A 26404-nucleotide genomic window follows, 5' to 3' on the forward strand; every position below is an offset into this window, starting at 1 on the left:
AATATTGACAATCATCGATAAAATTCATGAATAATTAACTTATATATTTTTTATTATACAAATATACATTTTAAAGACCGATCGTCTTTAATATTTCGTGATATAGCTTTTTTTATTTCCATGTTCCATTAATAATCACTGTTAGATTAACTTTAATATCAGATAATTTATTTTTTTTTTATTCTTGTTATCCAATTCTATCAACATAGATTAATTTTTGTCTCAGTTTAATTTATTATTTATGCAGATAAAGCTTAGTTTAATTTATATAAACATAAATGGGTTTATACAATAATAAAAAGATGTTTTTATAATATTTCTATATAAGTTATCATATTTCTATATAAGTTAACTTGGGCTTAATATATTTTTAAATCTAAGAATTAGAAACAAGTAAATTAAATCAAGCTTATGATTAATCTACATTTGGAGAAATAAAATCAGTCAAACAAAAATATGAATCCAGCTATACTGGTGAAAACTTTTCATGGAAAACTTGGGCAAAAAATGGTTCATTCGCAAAATAATATTTCTTTTTTAACCAGATATATTTCCATAAAAAAATATTCAAAAGTTTATAAAATGTTTTTTAGTCGTTTTTATAAATATGCCAATGCTTTTGTATCAAAAGAATAATAACTTTACGAGCGACAATTTACAATTACAATGTAACTAATAATATAAAATTCATAACTCCGTAATTTCTTCTTCTTTAGATGTTAACTCCACTACTGGAACATCATCGTGTGTATACATGAGAGCGGCAGTATCTTTCGGTCGTAACATTATATATTCATTGTCATCATTGCCGAATTCACATTCGTTTAAAGAGATTTCTTTAAGAGACGCACTCGATTCATGTCCTACCTTCACTTTCACCGCGCGAGTTACTTTATCAGTTTCCATTACTATAGCACGTCCATGTTTGATTTTCTCGAAAGAACATTTAGTCGCGGTGAGATATGCTTTGTCGTTGAGCTAAAAAGAAAAAAAGATGATGTTCATTCAAATATTCCAAAAATAATAACGTTGTGGTTAATATCAATATAAAGTCAATGATTTTACCCGTATACCCTCTTGACAGTTTTCAAAGCGACATTTATTCATGACAACTTCACCAGTTCCATAGATAACAATGGCTGTTCCTAATCCTTGGAAAACTGTGCTCTCAAATACTAACTTGGCCCCTGGCATAATAACCGCACCCCACTTAGCACTGCTTGCAGTGACGTTAGACACACGTATTCTGCAACCAGTTACAAGTACAGTACAGTCCTTTCTGACAATTATGCCTGCCCGAAGATCCCGGAAGTCGACGCAAATATTCTTCAACAATATCTGTTAGATTTCATAAATTGCATATCATCAATAGCAGAAATGGCAGAAATGTTACAAAATTTACTACTGAGGCTACAATACCTCATTGCCGGAGAAATCAAACAGAGATGGTGATGTATCTGGGTCATGTGGATAAAGAATAGTATTTTCAACATTAGAAATTCCTATAATTGTACCTCCTTCTTGTAATCCGTTTGCACCTTTAATTGAATGGCTTCCTTCGCCTAGCAAAATAGTGTCACCTGTCTCGAACATATCCAAAACATCATCCAAGCATCCATATACTCTAAAAAAATAAATGACAGACTGCAATAACAATTTAACTATCTCGATATTACTTGATGAAAATAAAACAAACTTGATAGGTGCATTCTCTGCCAACATTGTTTGAATTTTATTAGAAAGTTCCTGCAGCTCTTTAACAATACCACCTAACCAAACGAAGAAGTACATGTTTTTCCTATTTTCGTCGTCACTACGCTTTTTTCTTTTATTATAAGACTGATTCTTCCCAAGTAATCCTCTCAATGAAGGAACTTCCAGCAGATTCATCTCTGCTTTAATTTGTTGAAGCCGAAAGTGCAGTTTCATCAAGACACACGTTTCTTCTGCCAACTCTTCTGGTACCTCGTGCAGATCTTCAGGGAGTGATGCCTCATACATTGAGATCTTCTTCTGTACCTCCTTTGCCTCACTGATCAGCGATCTAATAATATCACAGGTTTCCTTATTGATAGCTCCATTATTCATGTCATAATACAGTCTGATCCTATGTTCCAGATGCTGTTCCACCCAATCGATATCGTCATCCTCTTCATCGTCCCACGGCATCCACAGATAATTGTAGAAGAATCGTAGCCGATCTACGCAATGTGCAGTACCAACAATGTCTAGGCTGGTGTTACTCTGATTGATAGTGGGATACAACTCGATCAGCGGTACCTCATGTTTCTCGGGCAGCTGTATATCGTCCTGAACGGCCGTGATCTTCACCAGGGCATTCAACGCAGGAAAGTCCATCCCCAGCACATCTACCATTACTATCGTCGGATAGCGAATATTATAGTTCTCGCACGTATCGCGCGAAATCTTCCACATTGCCTGCCAACCGACCGGTTCGATGACGACCTCCACGTCACAGACCCATTGCGAACGAATGTTCGAGGCTGGCACTATTCCAGTTGTGGTGAGTATGTTAGTGTACTCCTCCAGCCTCTCGGTGAGGGTTTTGTCGTGGAAGGTGAATATACTCGTCGCATACTCAGTCATTTTTATACAAAGCTCAAGCGGAATCGTCGCATCTATATACAAAATTCTCCCTGTGCATGCACGTTCGTTTCTTCCGTTTGAAAATCTTCGAGACAACGCCGGGCTATACCACGTTTCGAAAAAAAATGCACGCGATCAGAAGCGACATCACGTCGTCGAAAATGAGCACCGCGGATGAAAACAGACTCAATGGATAATTGATTACGAAATCAATTCAATCGATTAATCATTGATAATTATAATCTTTACAAGCTATGAATATAATGATAAATCGTTATATTCATATTATATTATAAACTAATCGTCTCAATTTTTATAGTTACGCAAACTTCTGTAAGATTGCAATCGTTTTTTAATAATTACTGTGTCGATAATATTATAACATTTAAAAATATATACATGTAAGAAAACAAAAGAAATATTATGTTTATTTCTATTATAAAAATATTAAACTTAAAAAAAAGTAAAGAGTAAGTTAAGCCAAAATTAAAGCCACATCGATAGAAATAAATATAAATAAATTTTAATTTGTGATATCAATTATAGGTATCCGCAAACATTTTTCTAGAAGAAAGCACAATATAGCTTTTATTGATTTAAAACCACGACCATCATATAGAGAAGAAAAATGAGAGAAATCGAAAATTGACAACAAATCCTCGCATACAAAACTCACATTGCGCGACAATGACAAAAATTTTTAAAAAATCAAAAATTTCAATTGCGACGGTTCGAGAATCGCAATTCTCGAAACATCGTGGCGCTCGTTGAGGGTCCCCTAACCTCAAACATAAGAATTTTGATGTCTCCGAGTCTAAAAATGTCAATCAAATCAGATTAATCTTCACACAAATTAATTTCTCGTGAACCTCAAATAAATTACAAATTCCTTTCGGATAAGTTTTTCTCGGGAAATTCAAATTCCTCCACGTGTGAGGAGAGGTTAAAAAAAGTCGTGGTGGAGGAGGAGGAGCAAAAGAGTATAAATGATTCTCGATTCTTGCGATAAAGAATACATGATCACGTCTTCCGTTAAAACGAAATAAAATATTTGCATGTAGCATCGCAAATTATTAACGTTATTATCGTTACTCTCGAACGTTCAATCGATGATATAATTGAATTACAGCTGACAGGTCGAAAATATTGTGGCTATAATTAAACCCAATGTTCCTATATATGTCGAACACGTCTCGTCTAAAATAAATCTTCGCGAATGTCGCGACGTCTAGATAGTTCCATCATTTCCAATACGATATAAAAGCTGCCAAATATTATATTAAGAATGAATACAAGCTGAATTTCAAATTTCAGTCGCATAAAGCCCGAGAAAATCGAATTGTTCGCTGTGCGTTTGAAAACTTGCTAAGTTGATCAATTACCATTTGTCATCAAACGGAAGGTAAGGCGCTCAAATTGGAGTTTGCTTCTTTTCTTTACCGCTTTTCAGTCTTCAATACTAACTACTTTCTAATAAGGAAATTATTTTTTTAGTAAGAATGCTTCCAACTTCTCTAGAACAGATATTTTACTCCTGAAACTTTATTATCGTTGATTTTGTTATATTACTTAAATTTGTACCAGTTGATTAAAATTTATACAGATTTTATAATAGATATTGTAATTAACATTATCTTTTATTAACTATTTAATCTCACATCTAAATAATTAAACCTTTTATGTCCATTTCTACCAATTAATTTTAATCTCAATTCAACTTGCTCTTTATCTTTGTTTATTTCTTAGGATTAAAAAAGATAGAAAATAAGTTAACTTCAGATTACACTCTTATATTATTAAAAAAATATATAAAATGTCAAAAATATGCAAAAATTGTATTAAAACATGCAGTATTATGTATTTTGTGTTACAGAGTTATTTTATTATGACGAAGTCAGATATAACTGCACTGCAATGGAAGGAGAAGGGTAATGAAGAATTTAATAAAGGCAATTGGTCAGAAGCCTTGAGTCACTATACAAACGCACTAAAACTGGTAAAAGACGATAATCCTGAAAAAGCAATATACTACAAAAATCGAGCTGCTGCCTATTTGAAATTACGAGATTATGAAAAGGTGATCAAGGACTGCGATAATGCATTAAAAATATGCTGTAACGATCCCAAGGCATTGTTTCGTAGATGTCAAGCATTCGAAGCATTAGAAAGATTTGAAGAGGCATATCGGGATGCAAGAAATATCATTTTATCTGATCCTAACAACAAAGCTATTCAGCCCATAATAACACGCCTGCATGAGATTGTTCAAGAACGTCACAAAGAAAATTCACGTATTAGTGTTAAGGTAAATATATATAATTTGTACAAAATTTATCACATACAATAAACATAAATATGTACTATATATATTTTATATATTTTATAAGTATATTAGACTTTTTGTTTTAATCATTGTATAACAGAAGTCTTTTTCCTTTTTTATTACATAATTGTTATCAATTAACGATCTATGTATACATAAAAATTATACAAATATTTTTCAGTACAATTTGTATAATTATTATATATCATTATTATAGATCATTATATTTTTTAATAGTACATTGAGTTTTTATATGTATTAGGTATCACAAATGCTGGATCTGGCCTTTAATATGAGCGCGGATCAGGAAAAACGCGAAACCGCTATGAATAATTTACTTGTGCTCGCACGTGAGAGAGCTGGTGCCGAAGAAATCTTCAAAGAAGGAGGCGTATCCAGAATAACGAAACTTGTGAAGTTCGAGAAGAATGAGGAAGTGATTTGTAGTGCGATTCGTATTATAGGCGAATTATGCAAAAATAATATTAATCGAACTGAATCTATCATAAAAGACATCGGTTTACCCTGGTATTTAGAAATGATGAACAGTAAGCTTGCAGAGAGAGTTAACGCATCTCAGCATTGTTTGCAGGTAAATATTACAAATATTAATGTAACATGTGCAATCATACTCAACTCCAAAATTTATTTTATATTTCAATTTCAGATTGTATTGAACACTTACAGCGGTATGGACAATAAACCCGACTCGAAACCTGATAAGGTTATGTGTGAAGCGCATAAAAAGGAAATAGACACAATTCTGTCATGTCTGTTGTATAGCATAACGAATAGAACAATAACAGGCCTTGCAAGAGATGCAATAATAGAACTTATTATGCGAAATATTCATTATACTGCGTTAGACTGGGCCGAAAGATTAGTCGAGCTTCGCGGTTTGCAAAGACTGATGGAAGTTGCTAGTGAAATGGAGGAATACAAATATGAATCCTCAATGGATATCACGTCTTCCACGCGAACTATAACCAGTGTATGTTTAGCTAGAATATATGAAAATATGTATTATGATGCCGCCAAAGAAAAATTTAATAATGCCATTGACGAATTTATCAAAGATAAATTACTTTCGCCTGACATAGAATCCAAGGTACGAATTCTATAACTATCTGATTTTCTCTGATAATTTTAAAATAAAAGAACTAATCCTTTTAAACATAACCTTTTTGAAAAAAATTTGAATATATTTTTTAAAGTAAGTGTCAATCAAGATAATTCATCGTAAGTTTTCAATTATCGACATTGCATATTTTTGCAAAACTTAAATTGAAATATATAAAATAAAATTATAATTATAAAATTATAAAGTTGAATTAACATTTATTGAAGAATATGATTTTATCTGTTGTATTTGTACAAAGTTTAGTTTTCTAAACATTTCCTATTTTTCATTAAAAAAACATAATTAGCTTCTTTTGAGATAAACTAGATAAACTAGACTTTATAAAAAAAAAGTTTATGAATTATTCAATTTGTTTATAGGTGCGTGTAGTAGTTGCAATAACTACGTTATTATTGGGTCCGCTGGATGTCGGAAATGCAGTTATCGCTAAAGAAGGAATTCTGGAAATGATACTTGTAATGGCGGGAACGGATGATGTATTGCAGCAAAAAGTGGCTTGCGAATGTATCGTTGCTGCTGCAACTAAGAAAGACAAGGCCAATGCGATCATAAATCAAGGTGTAAATATATTGAAGAAACTTTATCAATCTAAAAATGACTCGATTCGGGTTCGAGCATTAGTAGGATTGTGCAAATTGGGCAGTTCTGGAGGTACAGATGCAACTATCAGACCGTTTGCAGATGGAGCGACGAAAAAATTGGCTGAAGCATGCAGACGATTTTTAATTAATCCTAAGAAGGAAAAAGACATGAGAAAATGGGCTGTGGAAGGTTTATCATATCTCACTTTCGACGCCGAAGTCAAAGAGAAATTGATCGAGGATCAGGAAGCCGTTCAAGCGATGATTGAGCTTGCTAAGACGGGCGATCAGTCGGTTCTTTATGGTGTAGTCACGACATTGGTAAATCTGTGCAATGCTTATGATAAGCAAGAACTCATACCCGAGATGATAGAATTGGCAAAATTCGCCAAACATCATATTCCCGAAGAACATGAATTGGATGACGTCGATTTCGTAAATAAAAGATTATGTACGTTAGCGAAGGCCGGTGTGACCAGCGCTTTGGTCAGCCTTGCCAAAACGGATAGCCAAAACAGTAAGGAATTGATAGCTCGTGTTTTCAACGCGATATGCAGTCAACAGGAGGTGAGAGGAATAGTCGTCCAACAAGGTGGCACGAAGGCACTGCTGCCGTTAGCGTTGGATGGTACAGATAAGGGAAAGAAGCAAGCCTCGCAAGCCTTGGCCCGTCTGGGAATCACGATAAATCCAGAAGTCGCGTTTCCCGGTCAAAGAATCATGGAGGTAGTTCGACCATTCATAAATCTCCTGAATCCAGAATGTTCTGCTCTCGAGAACTTCGAGAGTCTAATGGCTCTGTGCAATCTAGCTGGCGTTAGCGACAGTGTACGAAAACGTATATTAAAGGAGGGAGGATTTCAAAAGGTCGAAGCTTACATGTATGAAGATCATGACATGCTGAGACGCGCAGCCACACAAGTTATAAATAATCTGGTAATGTGCGAGGAGGTGGTTCAATATTTCGAGAAGGAAAATGATCGAGTCAAATATCTCGTGATACTCTGTGAGGATGAAGATCAGGATACTAGCATGGCAGCGGCTGGAACTCTAGCGATGCTGACGTCGGCTAGCAAAAAGGCTTGTGAGAAAATTTTCGACTCGAAAGATTGGCTGGAATCTTTGCACTTCTTACTCGCTAATCCGAACAGCGATATACAACATCGAGGTATCGTGATCGTGCTAAATATGATGAAAAGCACGAAGGACGTTGCTGCGAAACTCATCGAAACGGACATAATGGAACTACTAATGGCGTTGAGCAAAAACGATACCGTGGAAAACAAAAAGATCAAGGAATTGGCATCCACTGCTTTAGAAGCTGCCGCAGAATGGAAGTTAATCAAGAAAAACATCGAACAAAATGAATCATCAGAAAATGGTAATGTTGAGCATGTTGATTAAGAAAATTATTCTAGGCTTATTCTTTTTAGCTAAACTTTTTGCACGAGACACCTTTCCTCTTTTTCTTTCCGTGCTAGAGAAAGAAAAAGAAAAGAGATGAATCACAAAAAGTTCAATTAAAAAGAACAGATCTTCTATATGGAAATATTTAATTAGTATTTAAATATCATATAAGTTTCTCATACTTCAAACCAAATGCCTTAAATGATAATATGATCAAATTTCTGTAATTTTGACATTTTATACAACTCATACAATTTGGCAATATATATGGAATATTTAATTATTTGGAATATATAATTTTATTCATATGTTTTTACTCTCCGTGCAAAATAAAACTTATTTATTACTTAAGTTTACTGATACAATATTAAAATGCCGAATAAATGATATTTTGTTAAATTAAGTATAAATACATCTAGAATTATGAAATCCATATATAATTAGAAATTGTTATCAAATACATTTGTAAAATAATACATTTACAATTTACAATTTAAATATATTATATATTTATTTATATATATTGTATGTAGTTATGCTGCATAGCAAAAATTGTCAATCACATATATTTCCAAATCTTTTATCAAAACTAAATAGCAATTAAATGAATAATAAAAAAAATAAATTTAGATAATAAATTATATAAAATATCATAAAAGAGATGACAATATATCAAGAGATCATTGTTTCATAACTTTTAATTTAACGTTTATTATATTAACAAATCTTGAAATTATATATTACGGTATATATTTTGCTAAAATACACTTTTTTATTCTAAACCGTAAGAAAATCTTTCATTTTCAACAATTTACTTAAACAGCTCGAAAACTTATTTTAACAAAAAGCTGCAATTTGAAAACAACAAATGTAATAGACTAAAGCTGCAAGTGTAACAAAATAATTACTATTACAAGAATTTTTCTTCCTTTCACTTAAAGTATTTTAAGAGATGTATGCATTAACATATCTGAGATATGCATAATATATCACAAACACAGAAATGGATGAGCCAGTGCTTCCTCTGCAGTAATACGTGTTTTGTAATCCAAATCTAGAAGTCTCATTAAAAAATTGTACGCTTCCTCAGGATATTTGATATCTGGCAACTTAAAATTTTATGATAATTATAAGACATTGCAAGATAAAGATATTATAGGCTATATTAAAGCAATAAAGAAAAAAATTAGATATCACATTCTCGCAATAAAGATAATTTCATAACAAAATTTTGTTGCTTATAATAATTTTAGTATTTTTTAATATATGAAAATCAAAGACTTGATCAATGTCATATCTATTTTCTCACAATATTGCTTTATTAAATAAAAAGTATTTAAAATATAAATCAAGTGTACCTTACATGAACTATTCTCTCTACTAAACATGGTTTTGTTTCTTTCTTTTAACTTTAAACATAAAGACATAATATTAATTCCTGGTAAATTTTCACTAAAGATAACTTTTTTTCCTGAATCAAATGAAAAGAAAAGTAAATATAATAAACATAATAAAATAAAAAATGAAACAAAAAGAGTAAATAAATGATTTGTTGCGACTGTAATATTCCTAAAATACCTAATTTTTGCGCACACTTTTGTATTTCATTAGAACCAAATATTGTTGTAATCTCCGCTAAAGCTGTGCAATCATCGGGCGAATGGAAAAATGGTTGCGAGCCGCTAAGTATGCACAGCATCATTACACCGCAAGCCCAAATATCAATTGCTAAAATTAATTTAATTTTCCTTTATAGTTTTTAGAAATACGAAAATGTTTTTCACATTGTATCACCGCTTCTTGATACCTGACGTTTGTAAAGGATATTTCAGTAAAACTTCTGGAGCACGATATCCAGGCGTGCCTGCACGAGGTGCCGATTGCTGTGGCAGTTTTAAACATATCGCACAAACTTTAGGTTTCCCGAAACAATAACATTTGTTATCCATGCTCTTCTTAGCGATAGAATCAGGTCGAAGGCTTAAATTATTCTAGAACAAATTACAATAAGAGATAAGAATCAAATCATCTTAACATACAAAATTATCTGTCACAATCCATCACAAAACATTACTTCATCAGATCTCTTTCGTTTTGTATTCACTTCAGTGCTTTCTCTGCTTAACTTCCTCAGATTTTTTAGTTTTTCTACACTACATTCTTGAGCGAGGCCAAAGTCCACTAACAAATATCTAAACAAAAATCATATCACAATTTTTCACAAAAAAAATTTTTCAAATACAAATTTAAAAATCAAATGTTTTAATACAAGGAATATAAAATAGTTTTTTGGCTTGATTTTAATGTCTAAAATTTTAATTATCTTTTTTAATTTAAATACAAATTTATTAATATTTATCATATAGTGACTAGTATCATATAGTACTCTCTTGCATAGTTTACCTTCTATTTGTACGATCATAAAGAAAGTTACTGGGTTTTACATCCCTGTGAATTATATGAAAATTATGAACTCTTCGTAGAGCAGTTAATAGTGCTCTCATGTAATCTTTTGTTTCTTCAACAGTCATGTCTTGAATATATTCCTGTAATTATTACTCATAATTATTACTATAAATCTTGTTAATTAGATTTGTTAAATGGATTTGAAAATCACAAACTTACTGAGAATTTGTCATGTCTCATATATGGCATTACAAATACTACTGAGCCACAGTGTCTTAAACAAAGTTCTAATCCAACAATATAATCTTTTCCCCTAAAACATTCAACATGTCCACGATAGTATTAACTAATTTATATAAGAGCCAATTTTTATATTAAGATTTATTCCACTTTTTACCCTATCTGCTGCAAGCAATGCAATTCCCGTTCGATTCTCTCGGGATGGCAAGTAGGAATCAATTTCTTCAATGCAAATTTCTTATGTGTATTGGAAGATTTTAGAGTAGCTAGATAGACAGAACTGAATGCTCCTTCCCCAACCTTATAATGTACATGAAACAATTCATTCAGTAGCGGGATTGATGTCGTGAAATTTGTATAATTATCTTTTGCTAAAATAATATATCAAACTTACACACGTATCAGCAAAAACAATATTAAGAAATATATCATTTATAAATTGCTAATTGAACAGAGCAATATTTCTTAAGTAGTTGCAAATCATCTTAATTAAATTAACAATTTTAATTTCTTACAGATCAATCTGTAAATTATTCAACAGGATGTCATGTGAAAAATATTCGAAATGTGCTGTACAAAATATGATAAAAAAACTTAAAAGTGTGATAAATAATAAGACTCAAAATTTTAATTCGAAAACGATTGACATGATAATGAAACCAAGTGTATATTTACACTGGAAATATAATTATTATAATTAATAGCAAATAAATTGTTTAAAAATATTTCTTTCCAGAAGCGAAAATGATACCGTTATTATCATTCTTGTCTTGATATGTCTCGTTGGATTCCATTCTGCCTCGTATTTCCGGAATATTTTTAGTCGGTGATGTCGATCATATCAATATGTTGTCGATCTCACTTTCTTCTATGCTTATGTCATTCATCACTAATGACTACTTTTGATTAAACTACAACGTTGAGTGTGGAACTGTATTATAATCTGACATAACCTTTAGAAATTGGCGCCAATCACGTCATTTGTAAATGGCCAGGTGTGATAAAGGCCAATTTTCATGAAACCGTCAATTCCATCGAAACTCTCAAAATTTTCTAATAACAATCAATCAAAACTTATATAACTTACATACGAAATGTTTACGCTTTAAAGTTCAATTAAATTATTTAGAAATTAATTCAACAAATGGATTTACTTAAAATAAAATGAATGATACAATTTTTCCGTAATCTAATTTTTTTCTTTATATATTAAAAAATAAAATTAATTATTTTATTTATTTTTTATATTATATTCAAATAATATATAATAATATATTATGACGGTATTCATAATTGATTTTTATATTTAAGATCATATTAAGTATATAGTCTTAAGATATCACAAACCAATCACAGAACTATATATTTTTTACCAAATTTTTTTATTGTAAATTTTATGACTAAGTAGCAGAATTTGATATTCTCTCCTTTTCCGGAAAATTGTTGATTAATAATTCGAATTTTTTTTTATATTTTACGTGTTTTTGATGCTAATTTTAACGATATTATAAATATAAAAATTTCGCTCTTAGTATAAATTTTTCAATGTTTTATATAATTCTTAATTTTTTAAACTTGACAAATATTTTATTTTTTATATTTTTTGTATTTTGTTTTGATTTTGATATATTTAATTTAAGGATTAATTTTTTATAAAATATAAGTAAAATATAATCCGACTTCTGTGATGATAAAAACTTATCAAAGATTCTACAAATATACAAGAATTTTTTCAAATTTATGTACAAGGGATATGTTATCGATAAACTATTAGAATTAATAGACCTTATTTAGTCCTGTTCTTTTTAATCAAACTTCTTGCACATTCATCTTTTTTTTTCCTTTTCTTATTCTAGAAAAAGATGAAAGATGAACTGTACAAAAAGTACAGCTAAAAAAATTGGCCTATAGATAGAAATAGACATGAAATATGAAATTATTTCTCGTATTACGATTGGTTAATTTATCTGCACATCTATTTTACGCGGTTGCATTTCAAGACTTATGAAAGACCTCGAAAGAAACTCGATATAGCATATACGATCAATTATACAGTTTATTGATGATAAAACAATGATAAAAATCCTTATTTTATAATTTACAGAAGTGTTTCGTAAGAGTTGAGTTTTAGCAGACTCGTCGGCAAAATTTTTTCATTCTAGATTTTCTCCGGAAGAAAAATTCTATAAAGGTATAGCGTACGTAGCATTTGATATACAAAATTGCGAAATTGCAGGTGGATTAACGACGACAATTTGTAATAATTATATTGGCAAAAGAACATGATTGCTATCCGGTTGGGTCGTGTGTCGCGAGGAATTACGGGAGGTCGCCACACTCGACGACCTTGCTTTGACTTTGGGACACCGACTTGTCGCGACTCCTCGAATGGTCGGCTGCGTGACGTTACGTGTCTCGTCGATAAAGGGTTAGCGGGACTCGTTACGCCCGGCAGTACTCGCCTTTTCTTCAGGAACATCTGCGAACCGGTAAACGGAATTACAAAGGAAAACATCCTCGTTATGGCGTTCAACAAGCTCAGCATCGATAAGGTGGATTTGACGGATAAGAGAGTACTCGTACGGTATGTGATCTTCAAAATCATTCAAAAGAAGACAGAGAGGGATGAACAGGAATATATGAATAATTTAATTCAATAATTTCAGGGTCGACTTTAATGTGCCACTGAAAGAAGGAAAAATAACGAACAATCAGAGGATTGTTGCTGCGCTGGACACGGTGAAGTATGCTATCGATAAGAAGGCTAAATCTATCGTTCTGATGTCCCATTTAGGCCGACCGGATGGCAAGAGAGACGAGAAGTATACGCTGAAACCTGTAGCAGAGGAACTAAAAACTCTTTTAGGAAGAGAGATCTTGTTTCTAAATGATTGCGTTGGATCTGAGGTTGAAGCTGCTTGTGCCAATCCAGCACCTGGTACTGTCATTTTGTTGGAAAATCTGAGATTTCATATCGAGGAGGAAGGCAAAGGAGTAGGACCAGATGGAAGTAAAGTACGTAAGATTATTTTCATTATTTGAATTATCAGTTTAATTTAATTAGTTTTATTACATAGAAGTATGAAATTAAAAAAATAATAAATTGGTTTATTTCAGATTAAAGCTGACAAAGATAAAGTCACTGAATTTAGAGCATCTTTGAGGAAGCTAGGAGATGTATATATAAACGATGCCTTTGGAACTGCTCATCGAGCTCATAGTTCCATGATGGGAGATGGATTTGATATAAGAGCAAGTGGTTTTCTATTAAAGAAAGAACTCGAATACTTTGCGAAAGCTCTGGATAATCCGGAAAAACCATTTCTGGCTATACTCGGAGGAGCTAAGATTGCTGACAAAATCCAATTAATTAATAATTTGTTGGATAAAGTGAATGAAATGATTATTGGAGGTGGTATGGCATACACATTCTTGAAAGTATCCAAAAACATGAAGGTATGTAACATTTAATAATTATGATCTGGATTAATATTTATGATCTGTAAACAATTCTTACAATATTCCTAATTTTTAACATTTATTCAATTATAGATTGGAAATTCACTGTTTGATGAAGAAGGAGCAAAAATTGTGAATGACTTATTGGACAAGGCGAAACAAAATAATGTTCAAATTCATTTGCCAATAGATTTTGTGACCGCTGATAAATTTGCAGAAAATGCAGCGGTGGATGCTGCGGATGTTGAAAATGGTATACCCGATGGATGGATGGGTCTTGATGTTGGGCCTAAATCTAGAGATTTATTCGCAGGTATTTTTTTCACAAATTATGATAATTCATATGGCGGAGGATTTCTCAAAGAATATATACAAATAATATATTGAGGCTATTCATAATCCATTTTTATTGTTTTAAGTATAGTTTTAAGATGTTCTAAAATCAATTAGAGCATCTTAAGGTATCACTTAATATTAAAAGTATTGAGCGATTATTTTTCACCGTTCCTATTTTTTAGATTAATATCTTTTTTGTATTAAAAATTTTGGAATTTTGTAGCTTTAGCTTTTTTTATTACTTTTATTATTAAGCTTATTATTAAGTTTTTATTACTCTTTTTATTCTGATGGAATATTTACAATCCTATCTTTGATATTAGAAAAAAGTATTAATTTTAAAAATAGAAACAATCAAAATGATTACTTAATACTTCTAGTATTAAGATGATCTTGAAATAAGAATAAATTATGAATATTAGCCTAAGTATATTAATGGGCATTGCTAATTGTATACTATTTGATACAGAACCAATTAAGAGAGCGAAAGTTATAGTATGGAACGGCCCAGTGGGTGTATTTGAGTTCGAGAACTTCAGCAAGGGCACAAAAAGTTTAATGGACAATGTCGTCGAAGCCACGACTCGGGGAACAATTACCATCATTGGTGGCGGAGATACGGCGACGTGCGCGGCAAAATGGAAAACGGAAGATAAGGTGAGCCACGTGAGCACTGGTGGCGGTGCAAGTTTAGAACTCCTGGAAGGAAAGATATTACCTGGAGTCGCTGCCCTTTCTTCATCGTAAATCTATCTTCAAAATATTTATATAAAGAGACCTGACGTTTTGCGATGTTTTAACATTAGCCAATTCTATAGAAATTTAATGAGTAGTGTTCGAATGTTGGGATAACAAAACAGTGAACTTACAAACAGTGAGATTAAACATGTAGAACAAAAACGTGTTCATTATCTTTAATTATTGTTGTAATCGTGCTCCGTTTTTGAAACTCCATATTCTCGTATGAGAAATCCCAAATATTGAAATCATATGTTGACATACTCTTAGATCTCTATAGTACAATTATACAATTATATTAATGTACAGTTATAGATACATAATGCATCAAACTGTATATTATCTGTAAAATGTAATATATTAAGACAATATTAAATCCATCATACATAGCTGCTAAGAACGTAATTGTAAGGAAGAAATCAATCGCCGTTATACTAAATGTAATCATCCCTGCACGGTAAAAAGTTCGCTCATAGTTTGAACACGGACTTCGGATTACTCTGCATCGTGTTAAACTGTAAATATTATCTTTTATTTAATAGCGTGATTATATAATCTTTCGGCTATCTGTAATGTCAGAAATAAATATCAAATCGCACAATGTTACGCTTTTTATTTTTAAATAGTAAATGGAATACATCAGAAATTTTTTAATGTCCTCGATAATCTTTGAAATGTCGATGTGAAGCTTGTATTATTGCAGAAGCAAATCATTTTTAACAATTTCCTTAAGTAAGTTTTAAGGATTCCTAAAATAATTCATAAATCAAGGGTATTTATATTAGAAAAAAAGATCTATGTTTTTATAATTTTTCAGAAAGAGTAAAATATCAAAGCGCTATCAAAATCACTTATTTTAATATCACTCTATATTAAATTTATATTGTTTACATTAGTATATTAATATATTAACTTTTTACAGACATTTCTATAATTAATGGCTGCGTTCAGCAGAAAAAGTAGATCAGTGAGCGTTCAGTGATTCTTTGTTATGATTGATTTCTATACTAACATTCAACGAAGATCTAAAGGCAAGGAACAATCATATTGAAAAATTACTGAGCGCTCACTGATCTGCTTTCTCTGCTGAACGTAGCCATTGGACAAAAATCAACGCTGGTTAAAATCTCTAGGAGATTAATTTTCTTATTGGAGTATAACGCAGGTTGGCACTGATCTAATATAAAGTGTAGAGTGCAATTCGGGCAGCTAAAAGGAGCTAAGTGACATTTCTCGTGTTCATCATCGGCAAGCATGGCGGCAACCGTGGCAGTGAAGGATGTTAATACTTTTCTCAGTCAAAACCAAAATGTTGCGGATAAGGAATTGGCCGCGGAGTGGGCACAGCTCGAGGAGTTACATAGCAAACGGTAATACGATCGTATGATATCTCGTGTGATGGAATACCATATTGATAGAAAAACATGATGATAAACTTTCTCGGCCTCGGTGACTTGCAGGCTTTGGCATCAGCTGACGCTGAAATTGGAGACGTTTGTGAAGAATCCGGTGCTACAGCAGGGAGATAATCTTGTGCAGTTGTATGTTAACTTTCTATCAACTTTCGAAAACAAGTGAGTACGGAAGTGTATCAGAAATTTAAATATTAAATAATTACAATACCTTATATGGCGATGTGTTTACTTCTAATGTAGATTCATTTTAATCTTGGTTTAACTTACTTTTTATCTTTTTTTTATTAATTTCTAAAAGTAAAAAAATGAAGAACTATATCAACATTAAGATTAATCTACATTAGTAGGAATAGACATATTTTTATACATAAGACAATACCTGTTCTTTATTGTTAGGTTATGTTAAAAATTTCGCCCCATTTTTATTAAAGTTCAAAGACATATTTTAAGTACAACGAATATATTACTAGTTTAATTATAAGGAAGATTTTTTTTATCATTAAAATTTGTTTGTACTAAATTTTATTTCTTTGCCAAAATTTACAAACATTTTAAGTATATTGAATGTATATTAGTTTATTTATAAAAATCTGTATTATATTGTTCTACGTGTTGCTTTTTATTAATTTATTATGTTTTTTGTGAAGGATAAATCCATTATCATTAGTGGAGATACTGGCACATGTAATACAACAATATCAAGATAAGCAGGAAGCAATTAAATTCTTGGAAAAAACAGAGACCAAAGTCCAGAGTAACAATGAAGCTATTGCTTTATGTAAAGTTCTCAAGGGACAGATTCTTTTGGATAAACTGAACAATCAAGAGCAAGCGAAGAAAATCATAGAGGAAGTTGAAGCTATGTTAGATAACGCCGATGGTGTTACGACGGTTCACGGACGGTTTTACCTTCTCGCCAGCCGATTATATAGACTACAAGGCAAACATGCAGAATATTATCGTACAGCATTAAGGTACGACATAAAGTTACTCATAATACATATAAACTTATGGAAAGATTGCAGTAAATTTCTACTTTTATTTGAACTAATTATTTAATTTTTTTTTATAAAGATATCTAGGTTGCATCGAATTAATCAGCTTGAGCAGACAAGAACAAGAACAGCATGCCTTCTTCCTTGGACTCGCGGCACTCTTAGGTGAAGGGGTCTACAATCTTGGAGAATTATTGGCGCATCCTGTTTTGGAGTCATTAAAAGGCACGCCGAACAACTGGCTCGTCGATCTGTTACAGGCCTTCAATGCTGGCGATATCGTCGCGTTGGAAAGATTGAAACCACAATGGAGTAAAGTGGCTGATCTGGCGGCACAAGAATTAAAATTGAGACAAAAAATCTCGTTGTTGTGTCTCATGGAAATGACTTTCAAGCGGCAAGCCAATAATCGGTATGTATATTTCAATCGTGAGAGTAGTAATCTTTTTAAATCCTCAAGAACTAAATGATTTGACAATAACGTACGATGTTTCTCATCACAGGCAATTGACGTTTGCGGAAATCTCGCAAGAAACGCGCCTGCCTCTTGGTGAAGTAGAATTGCTAGTGATGAAAGCTCTTGCTCAGGGCCTCGTGCGAGGTGCCATAGATCAAGTGGCAGGCACTGTTAATATGACTTGGGTACAACCGCGTGTTCTGGATCGTAGTCAGATTGCCGGAATGGTACAACGCCTCGATGGATGGTGCAAGGATGTTAGTTCGATGGAAAAACTTTTGGAATCAAGGGCCTCTGAAATCCTTACTCTCTGAAAATGCAGGCCATCTTCGACTTATCCGTTTGTTATGTTGGTTCGCGTACTTGCAATTATAAAATCAGTTTTTTAATATGTCGTCAATAAATATGAACAATTATTTCTTATGTGCATTTATATAGATAGTTTTCTTTTTCTTCTTTGCATCATAAAAGATTGACATTAATTGCAATTTTTTAAATAGGAAATTATAAGAAAATACAAAATAGAAACAAAAGGTAGACGTTTTATTTGGAAATTCGTGAAAATACATTTTAATTATCGGTGCGTCATTGGTACATTTCGATAGTGAATATTAAATGCTATTCTCTGTTATAATATTAAGTACTTATACTTAATTATGGTACATGAATTATACAACTTTAAGTAAAAACAACATGCTATAGCAAATATTGCTAGTCCTATTTACAACTAATTTATACATATATAACAACTGAACAACCGAAAACGCGAATAGCAATGGACGCGATATGGTTGGCAATAATTTGGAACAATCTTATAATAAATATATAAAAATTAAAAAAGTTTAATATATAATATGTTCAGAAATTATGAATTCTTTTACAATTTGAACACATAATTCTATAAATTTTTCAGCTTGTCTCAACATCAGCTCAAAAAAAAGTTGGCTAATGCATCATTTGTTTAAAAAAAAGTCTTCCGAATAAAAAAATTAAGTACACCTTAGTACTCTACTTCTCACTTTTCTAAAATCAATTTAGACGAGCGCAATTAACGTACTTAAACGAATCCATACGTTTAAGTATTCTTATTCTATATCACATGATTGACTTTCCATTTACTCTCGATCTGTTTCACTTACATCGTGTATCGTAAATAATGCACTATGTAGTTAGAAAGCAGAGGAGTACATTATTTCATGATGGTTGAAATAATGACTTAACAAAACTCCATTAAGAGTAATTTCGCCGCTCGTCAAAGATTATTAACGCCATCGGATAGAATCGATGGACTAAATAAAGGTAGCTAGCGTGTAGCGAAATTTTATATAAATTTGCAAATGCATCTTCTCTTACTCAATTTTGTTCCTTCAATCTATATCCATAGATTTTCTCTTCAGGCTGTCATCCGAGGCTGGTGGTCCAGAGATAATAAACTTTTCCTTTAAATACATATAATTCTTCAACCTGGAGGCGGCGTAATCCTAAAACATATATCATGATGTAATAATAATTTATTTAAACAGAATTGTGGACATAAACGCGAAAAACGAAAATACAAGACAAAATGCATACCCAATAGCCAAATGGAATCTGTAAGAGTTTTGCGTTCACGATGCTCCAGAGACTCCAGAACAAGTGACTAGCTAGCGAAAATACCCTTACTTCAGCCATGACGCGTTCCTCCTCCACAGATCCTTCTTTCCCCAACGTTCTTAGGTAGGTTTTTATAAAGTTGAGCTGTAGAGAAAAACCACTTTGTAAAAACTAAAATATTAAAGAGAAGGATTACCCTACATTTTTTTATTTTATTTAATCTTTTAATTTATTCGTATATTGAAAATATTTAATAATGTATGGCAAAAACTATGCAATAACTTTTGTCAAAATAATTTTTACAATACATTGAGAACAAAATTGCAGTAATATGAATAAATTAAACAGACACAGAACTTTAATTATCAAATAAATATCAAGCGTTATAGAAAAAATAATTTGTGATGCATTATGCAATACAAATTAAAAGATACATCAATTCTGTCGATTAATATCAATGTAAGAAAAAAAAAAAATGATTGACATGAATCATTCACGCCTATCAATTACGTATAATCAGAAGATAAGTATTTCCTATTTAAAGACTCCCATTAATGTTTCATAATAAATTATCAGTCAGTAGCCTGAATTGTTTAGAAACTTCATGGTATGAATTCAGCACATATTTAATTATGCATACAGAATCGTGTATTCAAAGTGCTCCAACGGAAGGTAATGCACTTTTAATAACACAGCTATCCCGAAAAGATACGTTCGAAAGAGGGTACGCAGGCTATGAATTGACTAGTTAGGAGAGTGTACAGGTACTCTATAATCGTAGACGAGCGGATTGGTGCTGCCAAGACGGTGGTACCGGTGGCACCCTGGTTCCCACACAAATGTAGAGCACCCACAAGTCGGGATCCATCACAGCACAGAGAGTTTCACATTGCCGGCCAATTTTTTCTCTGATTGCAGGCATCAGCCTTGTCTTGACGGACTGCGGTCCTGTGAAACTAATATATACACACGCAGCACACGCCAAGCCGACACCCTACCTACTGTGCCCTGGTACAACAATACCGAATAACACGATACTTGTAACCGAGGGCTGTGTTTCGTCGCAAAAAATTAAATATAAAATTTTAACCGAGATAATTTGTACGTTACATTTCCACGGTGATTCACATACGGAACGCGCGTTATTTTTAAATTTGCATCTCTGAATTAAATGCAAGTGTTGGTTATTCATCATAAATATTAATAATTGTAAAAAAACAAAAAAAGAAGATTATTACCTAATTTCAAGAAAGAATTTATTTGTCGATATCAAATCTCACAAGTGTTTCCTTTGCTTACTGCAAATTTCCCTTATCGGTTCTGTTATATAAAATATCGTTGTACTAGATATACTTATCTTTTATTTTATGTTATCAATGACTTGATCTGCTCACGAAAGTATTCATGATATGATAACACATTGGATGAAATGTATTGAACAGATAATCAAGAGATCTTACCCGAATAATCGCATCCCAATCTAGTTCTCTAATTCATGCTTACCTTTTGCTCCTTCGTGGGGCCAGCGGTCGTATGTTCGTGAAAGAAAGGATATTCCGATGCTGTGTAGTCGTATAACCATTCGGCGAAATGATTGGCGATATCAAATCCCCGATAGTTGTAGGAACAATATTCGAAGTCAATAAGTACTAACTTGGGCTTTCGCGTATTTTGAAGTAAAAGTATATTCCCCTCCTGCATGTCGTTGTGGCAAAAAGTAACTGGGTATTTATGTTGCTTCACAATTGTTCTGAAGATAAAGATTATAAAGTATAAAGTTTAAGTCTCTAATCATATGATGTCTTTTTTGCAAAAGTTTCTACTTACTCGAGCCAATTGATTTCTTTCTCCAGATTCAAACATTTTATTAGACGAATATTTTCCAATAGCCGGCTATCAATGTCGTCGCTATTCTCGAGAATATCCGTCGCCATATTAAGCCAGTTGTTCATCGTGTCCCATATCCACGTGGGTTCTTTGCTGATTGGTATCTGCATTGTATGTATCTGTGCCATCTTCTCCGCGATCAATAGACTCAATGTCGAATCCGCCAGCTCCTTCGTGAGCAAAGGTCGGGCTGGTATATACTCCTCTATGCGACCACCAGGAAAAATTCCATGTAATTTGGGACCAAGCTTTCTCTCAGACAACAGAGTAAAAATAACAGATTCTGTGATAAGTCCTTCCAAAGCTCTCTCTCCGTGTACCTGTCCGTAGAGACGTATCAAAACTTGGCGAGGTTCTCCTCTGATCGGCACCGTTCCTTCGGGCAGCTGGACGTTGTACAGCCAGTTACTGAGACCACCGCTAAAAATAATTATCACGTTTCATTAATTCAAATGAATTCGTTTTGCCAAATCATCTAATTGCAATCTGGATGACGTATAATTTTCACACAGGAATTTCACAAACCTGATACGTTTAAGAATAATGTTTTCCGCTGAAATATGTTTCCATACGCCATGCAGGTAGTCTCGACAGATCCTAGCGGCAGTTTCCCTCATCTCAGGGTTCTTCTCCGACATCTGAAACAAAAGAAGACCGTTAGCTGCGATAACTTTAAGAGACTCCGTACACAAAAGAAGTCACGTCATTTCTTTCTTTGGGTAATCAGAGCACAATTCTTTCTCACCGGCTATTGATAAATCATCCAAGCAATTACTTGACGACGAAGGTGTATGACAGAGGAAGCCAAGAAAGCAAGATGTGCAACACAGATCCAAAGGATGTTTGTTTGTTAACGGAGATCAGGAGATCGGGCTCGTGATAGTTATAAGTGGATGCGAATATCATGCCAAAAGTTGCGATCATGCGTATGCAATCGAGATCATCTGCTGTTGACAGGAAGAGCGCAAATCAACGCATGCGTCATAACGTCACGTCAGTGGAGCTCAATTCCGCGAAGCTTCCATTCCTTGGACGAATATTCGCAATCGTTTCTTGATGTACGAACGTAAATGTTTTGCATACACGCGTGACCGAGCGAGCAAATGAAGAATTCGCGGAGAAACGGCTTTGCGAATATCATCCTTCGAGATAAATATAATTTAATTATTTTTTTGTTTTTTTTTTCTTTTTTTGTCAACTTTTATAATTCTTTTTGTTGCCTAATTGGTACTAAAAAAGCATCGATTAATATTTAAGAAATTTAATTGTCGACATTATATCGAAGTCTTAAGCTACATTTTTTAAATTTCTATTTTTAAACGGGAAAACAGGAAAAAAAATAATTTCTCCTTTGTTTAAAGGAAAAGGTGATAATTTTTCTTAATATTTTTGATGAAAAATAATTAATTTTTTTCAAATTTACTAACGACTTGTTTATTATAATCCATAAACATTAGAAAGTTAATATAAATAAATTAAAATTTTTTAAAATTTATTATTTTTTAAAAACATCGATTTCGTCATTTTACTTCCATATGCGGCTAAGTAACACGTGGCAGATGACAACTAAAGTAAAAAATGAACTTTTTTGTAAATGAAATGATTTATTGTAAAACTTCTTGTATTATGTTACTACTATATTTTAATTCAAGAATATATAAATAGAAAAAAAAATTATTTATGATCTAAAAAAATTTTTTAAACAAAAATTATTATTTATATTATGTATATAATCTAAAATAAATTTAAATTAAACGTAGAATACAAACAATTAACGTCATCTTATTCACACATGACATGTTAATTATTTACACACCATTACTTTATTCTGCGGTCACTATTTTTATTTATCCATTTTATAAAAATATAAAAATGCGCTGCAAACAATGAAGAATATTAATATGTTTCAACACAAATGAGGATATTTGAACCACAAAAAAAATCAATTCTCTTTCTGTAATTTAATAAGATAAAATGATGAGATTTGCGCCACATAGGCGATTGATCGGCTTTCTTTGCTCATGATTTTATAATTTTTATAATTTATAATTTTATAAAAAAAAAAAAATCATATGATAACATATATGTCTTATAGATCCTTAGGGACATCTTATGAGTCTTATCTTTTTTTTTTTTTTTGGAGCATCTTCGATTAGAGAGGTGAATAGATGTTCATTCCACCCTTGGACGATCAAATAAATCTCATGTCTTCATGACTCTCCCCGAAGGAGCGAATAGAGTAAAGTATCTCGATGCTAGTGGCAATCTCTATTTATACGATATTGAGCACTCCTTGACCGCATTTCCGATTTGGACGTGACAAACATTTTTCGTAACAATGTCCTATTTGCGTAGGAGATCTTTGCACCTCCATCGGGTCTTGTAAGAAAGAATTCTGGAGAAATAACGTCGGATGTATAAAGTGCAATTAAATAAAGTCGCGATATTGTTTCCTTGCGCTATGCTGTACGCACGTGGTCAACATTTCGCAACTTTTCCTTCCTTCCCCCCCCCCCCCCCGCCTGCAGACGCACAACATCCAAGTATATTGTGTTTCGCTCTTATTTTTTTCACATTTACAAATTTCTTGGGTTCCAGTTAAAAAAAAAAAATCGATTCTATCTGAATATATCGAGGAATCGATGGTTCCCATTTGAATGAAAGTGGGACTCATTACTTCGGGACGTATCTCTTTATATTTTTCTATTTCATTCCTAGATAGATATCTAATGTTTACAAGCAAATTTAAGTCAAACAAAACTTGTATGTTTCCGGATGTTTACGTCGCAGCGTATTTTAGTTTCGGCAGAAACAGAAAAATGGGATCGAAGTACGCTTTATCGTATGCATAGATACGATAACTTTCATTTTGCAACGTTGCATTTGAATGATAACATGTTAACATACTGCGCACATTAATCTACCGAGATAAATTAATCGGCGTGCGTTTGCGCTGCGGTCAGTTTGCGCCATTTCAACTTATTTACAGGAATTTTTTAGTAAGTGTCTGTAAATGAATCCAAAAGATTTGTTCTTCTGTTGCTGCACCGAGCTGCACTAAAACTTCCTATCTCGTTTTTGTCAAATATATATATATATCATTTCATTTTAGGTACACACTAGTAAACGAAAAACGGACTAAAGGTGTCAGACTCTATTTTAACGACTTTTGTCGACCTATCTTCGCGCGTGTTTCCGAGGATAAAAACACCATATATTCCACAGATTGATAAGAACATTTCAGGGGAACATGTTGCGACCTGTCAAACAATAGATAAGGAGAAAAGAACACGAATCAACGTTCTACGGGAAAGCAAAATTGTCTCCCACGACAGAGAGTTATATGCAAGTAAACATGTCTATTTCGTTATTTCTTTTCTACGAGAGACATTGAGAGAAGGAATAAACAGAATGAAGGGAAATTTCCACAATTCTTGTTTTATAAGAACTGATGAAAACTGTCCGAAACTGTGGACTTCTCCGTACGTTTTTCTGTGTCTAATAAAATTAAATATACCAGCGGGAAGAGGTGGAAAAAAAAAAGTAGAGAAGTTGAAATATACATATGTACACATCAATTTTTAGAAATGTTTTTTTAACTTCAAAAAAATTAAAAGAATTAAAAATGAGACGAAAAAGGCATAGCGCATGAATATATTAACATCATTGATTTTTAAATGGATTTTTTAATTTCGAGGAAATCAAAATTAAAAATAAAGCAGAAAAGCGTAATATTCAGAAGGATTGAAAAATAAAGCATTAATTTTTTAGTTTTCAGCTTTGGAAAAACTGAACGAATTAAAAATGAGGCGGAAATATGAAACGGAAATATGAGGTGGAAAAATGAGGTAAAATATAAATAATAAATGATAAAAAAAAATAGCGTTTAAATAAGCCAGGAAACAACATCAATTTTTAATAAATGCGGTTTTTAACTTGAGGAAATCGAGATCAGAAATAAGATGAACAAGTCTGAAGTACTCAAAAGAATCAGAAAATTTTTAATTAGATTTTTAGCCTCGGGGAACGAATTAAAAATGAGGCAGAAAAAGCGCCTAAATAAGTTAGAAAACAGCAATCTTTAACAAAAAAGAAAAAGAAAAAAAAAAAAAGAAAAAAAATGTGTTTTTCAGTTTCAAGAAAATCGATGAGATTAAAAATAAAGCGGAAAGACGTAGCTTGGAAGGATCGGAAAACAACATCGATGAGTGAACGCGTATTTTCCAACTTTGGAAAAATGGAGGAGATTAAAAATAGGCGGAAAAGTACAGCATCCTGGAGGGATCGCAAAACAACATCGATTACGACGAACATACACATGCTTCTCAACCTTGAGATGAACTGAAGCAGAATAAAAAAAAAAAAATGCGACGGAAGAGGAACCAAGGTCGGAAAAATATGCTTTTCCGGGAAGTGATTAAAGCGAGTTAATTAAGGCGCGCATTGCACAAATACGCGACGGAAAAAATTCCGAGGCGGAATACTATATATATATAGAAAAAAAAAAACATTCATACACTTATACTCATAGGTAATAATACCTTGTCCTCAACCATGTTGCCCATGTTGAAATCTCGTCGTCGGATGCAGACCGTGGAGAACGAATTAAAAGTGCGCCGCTCGGGAAGGGGGAAAGGGGGAGCGGACGATAGGCGAGCTGCAATTCTCCGACGATGCGGCGCACACCTAGCCGTTAATTATTACCAGGGCGATCGTATCACGAGACACTCGATACCGGATAAGATAATACGTGTGTATGTTTGTTCGCGTATTCACGTCAGAAATTCCTCGCGACTGCCGTTTGATGACAGAAATTTGG

General features: G+C 32.7%; 6 protein-coding genes and 1 long non-coding RNA gene across 15 annotated transcripts; 3 read left to right on the top strand and 4 right to left on the bottom strand.

Annotated features, from left to right (window-relative positions):
- Window positions 1-529: 529 nt before the first annotated feature.
- On the bottom strand, window positions 530-2784 carry nesd (SHC binding and spindle associated nessun dorma). 2 transcript variants are annotated; one of them, XM_011642301.3, is made up of 4 exons: window positions 1697-2767; window positions 1420-1624; window positions 1066-1338; window positions 530-978 (listed from the first exon to the last, which is right to left on the bottom strand). In XM_011642301.3, exons 1-4 carry the CDS (start codon window positions 2605-2607, stop codon window positions 688-690), a joined length of 1680 nt encoding a protein of 559 aa, XP_011640603.2. In that variant the 5' UTR covers window positions 2608-2767; the 3' UTR covers window positions 530-687. The 2 variants fall into 2 exon arrangements, with proteins under 2 accessions (XP_011640603.2, XP_088930756.1); XM_089074630.1 differs by having other exon boundaries at window positions 1420-2784.
- On the top strand, window positions 2386-13080 carry unc-45 (unc-45 myosin chaperone). 3 transcript variants are annotated; one of them, XM_011642309.3, is made up of 7 exons: window positions 2386-2524; window positions 3922-4009; window positions 4481-4912; window positions 5193-5522; window positions 5598-6038; window positions 6431-8033; window positions 11223-11420. In XM_011642309.3, the coding sequence occupies exons 3-7, from the start codon at window positions 4493-4495 to the stop codon at window positions 11288-11290; spliced, it is 2862 nt and encodes a 953-aa protein (XP_011640611.2). In that variant the 5' UTR covers window positions 2386-2524; window positions 3922-4009; window positions 4481-4492; the 3' UTR covers window positions 11291-11420. The 3 variants fall into 3 exon arrangements, with proteins under 3 accessions (XP_011640611.2, XP_011640612.2, XP_088930751.1); XM_011642310.3 differs by lacking the exons at window positions 2386-2524; window positions 11223-11420 and adding an exon at window positions 12942-13080 and having other exon boundaries at window positions 3209-4009; XM_089074625.1 differs by lacking the exons at window positions 2386-2524; window positions 11223-11420 and having other exon boundaries at window positions 3211-4009; window positions 6431-8578.
- LOC105429366 (non-specific serine/threonine protein kinase Cdc7) lies at window positions 8743-11700 on the bottom strand. 5 transcript variants are annotated; one of them, XM_011642308.3, is made up of 9 exons: window positions 11457-11700; window positions 10863-11005; window positions 10685-10778; window positions 10463-10605; window positions 10134-10251; window positions 9867-10050; window positions 9638-9787; window positions 9418-9530; window positions 8743-9168 (listed from the first exon to the last, which is right to left on the bottom strand). In XM_011642308.3, exons 1-9 carry the CDS (start codon window positions 11466-11468, stop codon window positions 9049-9051), a joined length of 1077 nt encoding a protein of 358 aa, XP_011640610.2. In that variant the 5' UTR covers window positions 11469-11700; the 3' UTR covers window positions 8743-9048. The 5 variants fall into 5 exon arrangements, with proteins under 5 accessions (XP_011640610.2, XP_011640609.2, XP_025074622.2 ...); XM_011642307.3 differs by having other exon boundaries at window positions 9423-9530; window positions 10863-11076; window positions 11457-11698; XM_025218837.2 differs by having other exon boundaries at window positions 10863-11076; window positions 11457-11698.
- Window positions 13081-13119: 39 nt separating the features above from the next.
- Window positions 13120-15839, top strand: Pgk (phosphoglycerate kinase). Its single transcript, XM_011642311.3, has 5 exons — window positions 13120-13289; window positions 13372-13720; window positions 13823-14161; window positions 14258-14477; window positions 14970-15839. Exons 1-5 carry the CDS (start codon window positions 13228-13230, stop codon window positions 15245-15247), a joined length of 1248 nt encoding a protein of 415 aa, XP_011640613.2. The 5' UTR covers window positions 13120-13227; the 3' UTR covers window positions 15248-15839.
- LOC148937070 (uncharacterized) lies at window positions 15835-16397 on the bottom strand. The gene is made up of 2 exons (XR_016138754.1): window positions 16105-16397; window positions 15835-15987 (listed from the first exon to the last, which is right to left on the bottom strand). It is a non-coding gene; the product is annotated as an uncharacterized LOC148937070 (long non-coding RNA).
- A 50-nt stretch (window positions 16398-16447) lies between these two features.
- On the top strand, window positions 16448-18538 carry Rpn9 (regulatory particle non-ATPase 9). The gene is made up of 5 exons (XM_011642312.3): window positions 16448-16608; window positions 16699-16812; window positions 17301-17627; window positions 17728-18060; window positions 18152-18538. The coding sequence occupies exons 1-5, from the start codon at window positions 16493-16495 to the stop codon at window positions 18417-18419; spliced, it is 1158 nt and encodes a 385-aa protein (XP_011640614.2). The 5' UTR covers window positions 16448-16492; the 3' UTR covers window positions 18420-18538.
- An 89-nt stretch (window positions 18539-18627) lies between these two features.
- On the bottom strand, window positions 18628-26262 carry LOC105429372 (choline/ethanolamine kinase). Of its 2 annotated transcripts, none has more exons than XM_011642317.3 (6): window positions 26127-26262; window positions 22111-22223; window positions 21526-22005; window positions 21202-21448; window positions 19678-19842; window positions 18628-19586 (listed from the first exon to the last, which is right to left on the bottom strand). In XM_011642317.3, the coding sequence occupies exons 1-6, from the start codon at window positions 26148-26150 to the stop codon at window positions 19473-19475; spliced, it is 1143 nt and encodes a 380-aa protein (XP_011640619.2). In that variant the 5' UTR covers window positions 26151-26262; the 3' UTR covers window positions 18628-19472. The 2 variants fall into 2 exon arrangements, with proteins under 2 accessions (XP_011640619.2, XP_011640620.2); XM_011642318.3 differs by lacking the exon at window positions 26127-26262 and adding an exon at window positions 22331-22538.
- Between the last annotated feature and the right edge of the window lie 142 nt (window positions 26263-26404).

Source organism: Pogonomyrmex barbatus, unplaced genomic scaffold, assembly GCF_055798465.1.
Source record: "Pogonomyrmex barbatus isolate J1 unplaced genomic scaffold, ASM5579846v1 scaffold17, whole genome shotgun sequence".
Classification (NCBI taxonomy): Eukaryota; Metazoa; Arthropoda; class Insecta; order Hymenoptera; family Formicidae; genus Pogonomyrmex; species Pogonomyrmex barbatus.

Bases quoted from the DNA above. Each gene is read 5' to 3' on its own strand.
- unc-45 (XM_011642309.3), top strand. From the start codon at position 4,493: ATGACGAAGTCAGATATAACTGCACTGCAATGGAAGGAGAAGGGTAAT. The intron at 4,913-5,192 runs GTAAATATATAT...TATATGTATTAG, and splicing joins ATTCACGTATTAGTGTTAAG to GTATCACAAATGCTGGATCT. The intron at 5,523-5,597 runs GTAAATATTACA...TTTCAATTTCAG, and splicing joins CATCTCAGCATTGTTTGCAG to ATTGTATTGAACACTTACAG.
- nesd (XM_089074630.1), bottom strand. From the start codon at position 2,607: ATGACTGAGTATGCGACGAGTATATTCACCTTCCACGACAAAACCCTC. The intron at 1,339-1,419 runs GTATTGTAGCCT...GAAATCTAACAG, and splicing joins TTGATTTCTCCGGCAATGAG to ATATTGTTGAAGAATATTTG. The intron at 979-1,065 runs GTAAAATCATTG...TTTTCTTTTTAG, and splicing joins ACTGTCAAGAGGGTATACGG to CTCAACGACAAAGCATATCT.
- LOC105429372 (XM_011642317.3), bottom strand. From the start codon at position 26,150: ATGGGCAACATGGTTGAGGACAAG. The intron at 22,224-26,126 runs GTATTATTACCT...CTTTTGTTTCAG, and splicing joins GCAACATGGTTGAGGACAAG to ATGTCGGAGAAGAACCCTGA. The intron at 21,449-21,525 runs GTAAGTAGAAAC...CTTTATCTTCAG, and splicing joins AAAGAAATCAATTGGCTCGA to AACAATTGTGAAGCAACATA.
- Pgk (XM_011642311.3), top strand. From the start codon at position 13,228: ATGGCGTTCAACAAGCTCAGCATCGATAAGGTGGATTTGACGGATAAG. The intron at 14,162-14,257 runs GTATGTAACATT...ATTCAATTATAG, and splicing joins AAGTATCCAAAAACATGAAG to ATTGGAAATTCACTGTTTGA. The intron at 14,478-14,969 runs GTATTTTTTTCA...TATTTGATACAG, and splicing joins ATCTAGAGATTTATTCGCAG to AACCAATTAAGAGAGCGAAA.
- Rpn9 (XM_011642312.3), top strand. From the start codon at position 16,493: ATGGCGGCAACCGTGGCAGTGAAGGATGTTAATACTTTTCTCAGTCAA. The intron at 16,813-17,300 runs GTGAGTACGGAA...TTTTTTGTGAAG, and splicing joins CTATCAACTTTCGAAAACAA to GATAAATCCATTATCATTAG. The intron at 18,061-18,151 runs GTATGTATATTT...TTCTCATCACAG, and splicing joins AAGCGGCAAGCCAATAATCG to GCAATTGACGTTTGCGGAAA.
- LOC105429366 (XM_025218837.2), bottom strand. From the start codon at position 11,499: ATGGAATCCAACGAGACATATCAAGACAAGAATGATAATAACG. The intron at 9,788-9,866 runs GTATCAAGAAGC...AATTAATTTTAG, and splicing joins ATATCCTTTACAAACGTCAG to CAATTGATATTTGGGCTTGC. The intron at 9,169-9,417 runs GTACACTTGATT...TAAAATTTTAAG, and splicing joins GAGAGAATAGTTCATGTAAG to TTGCCAGATATCAAATATCC.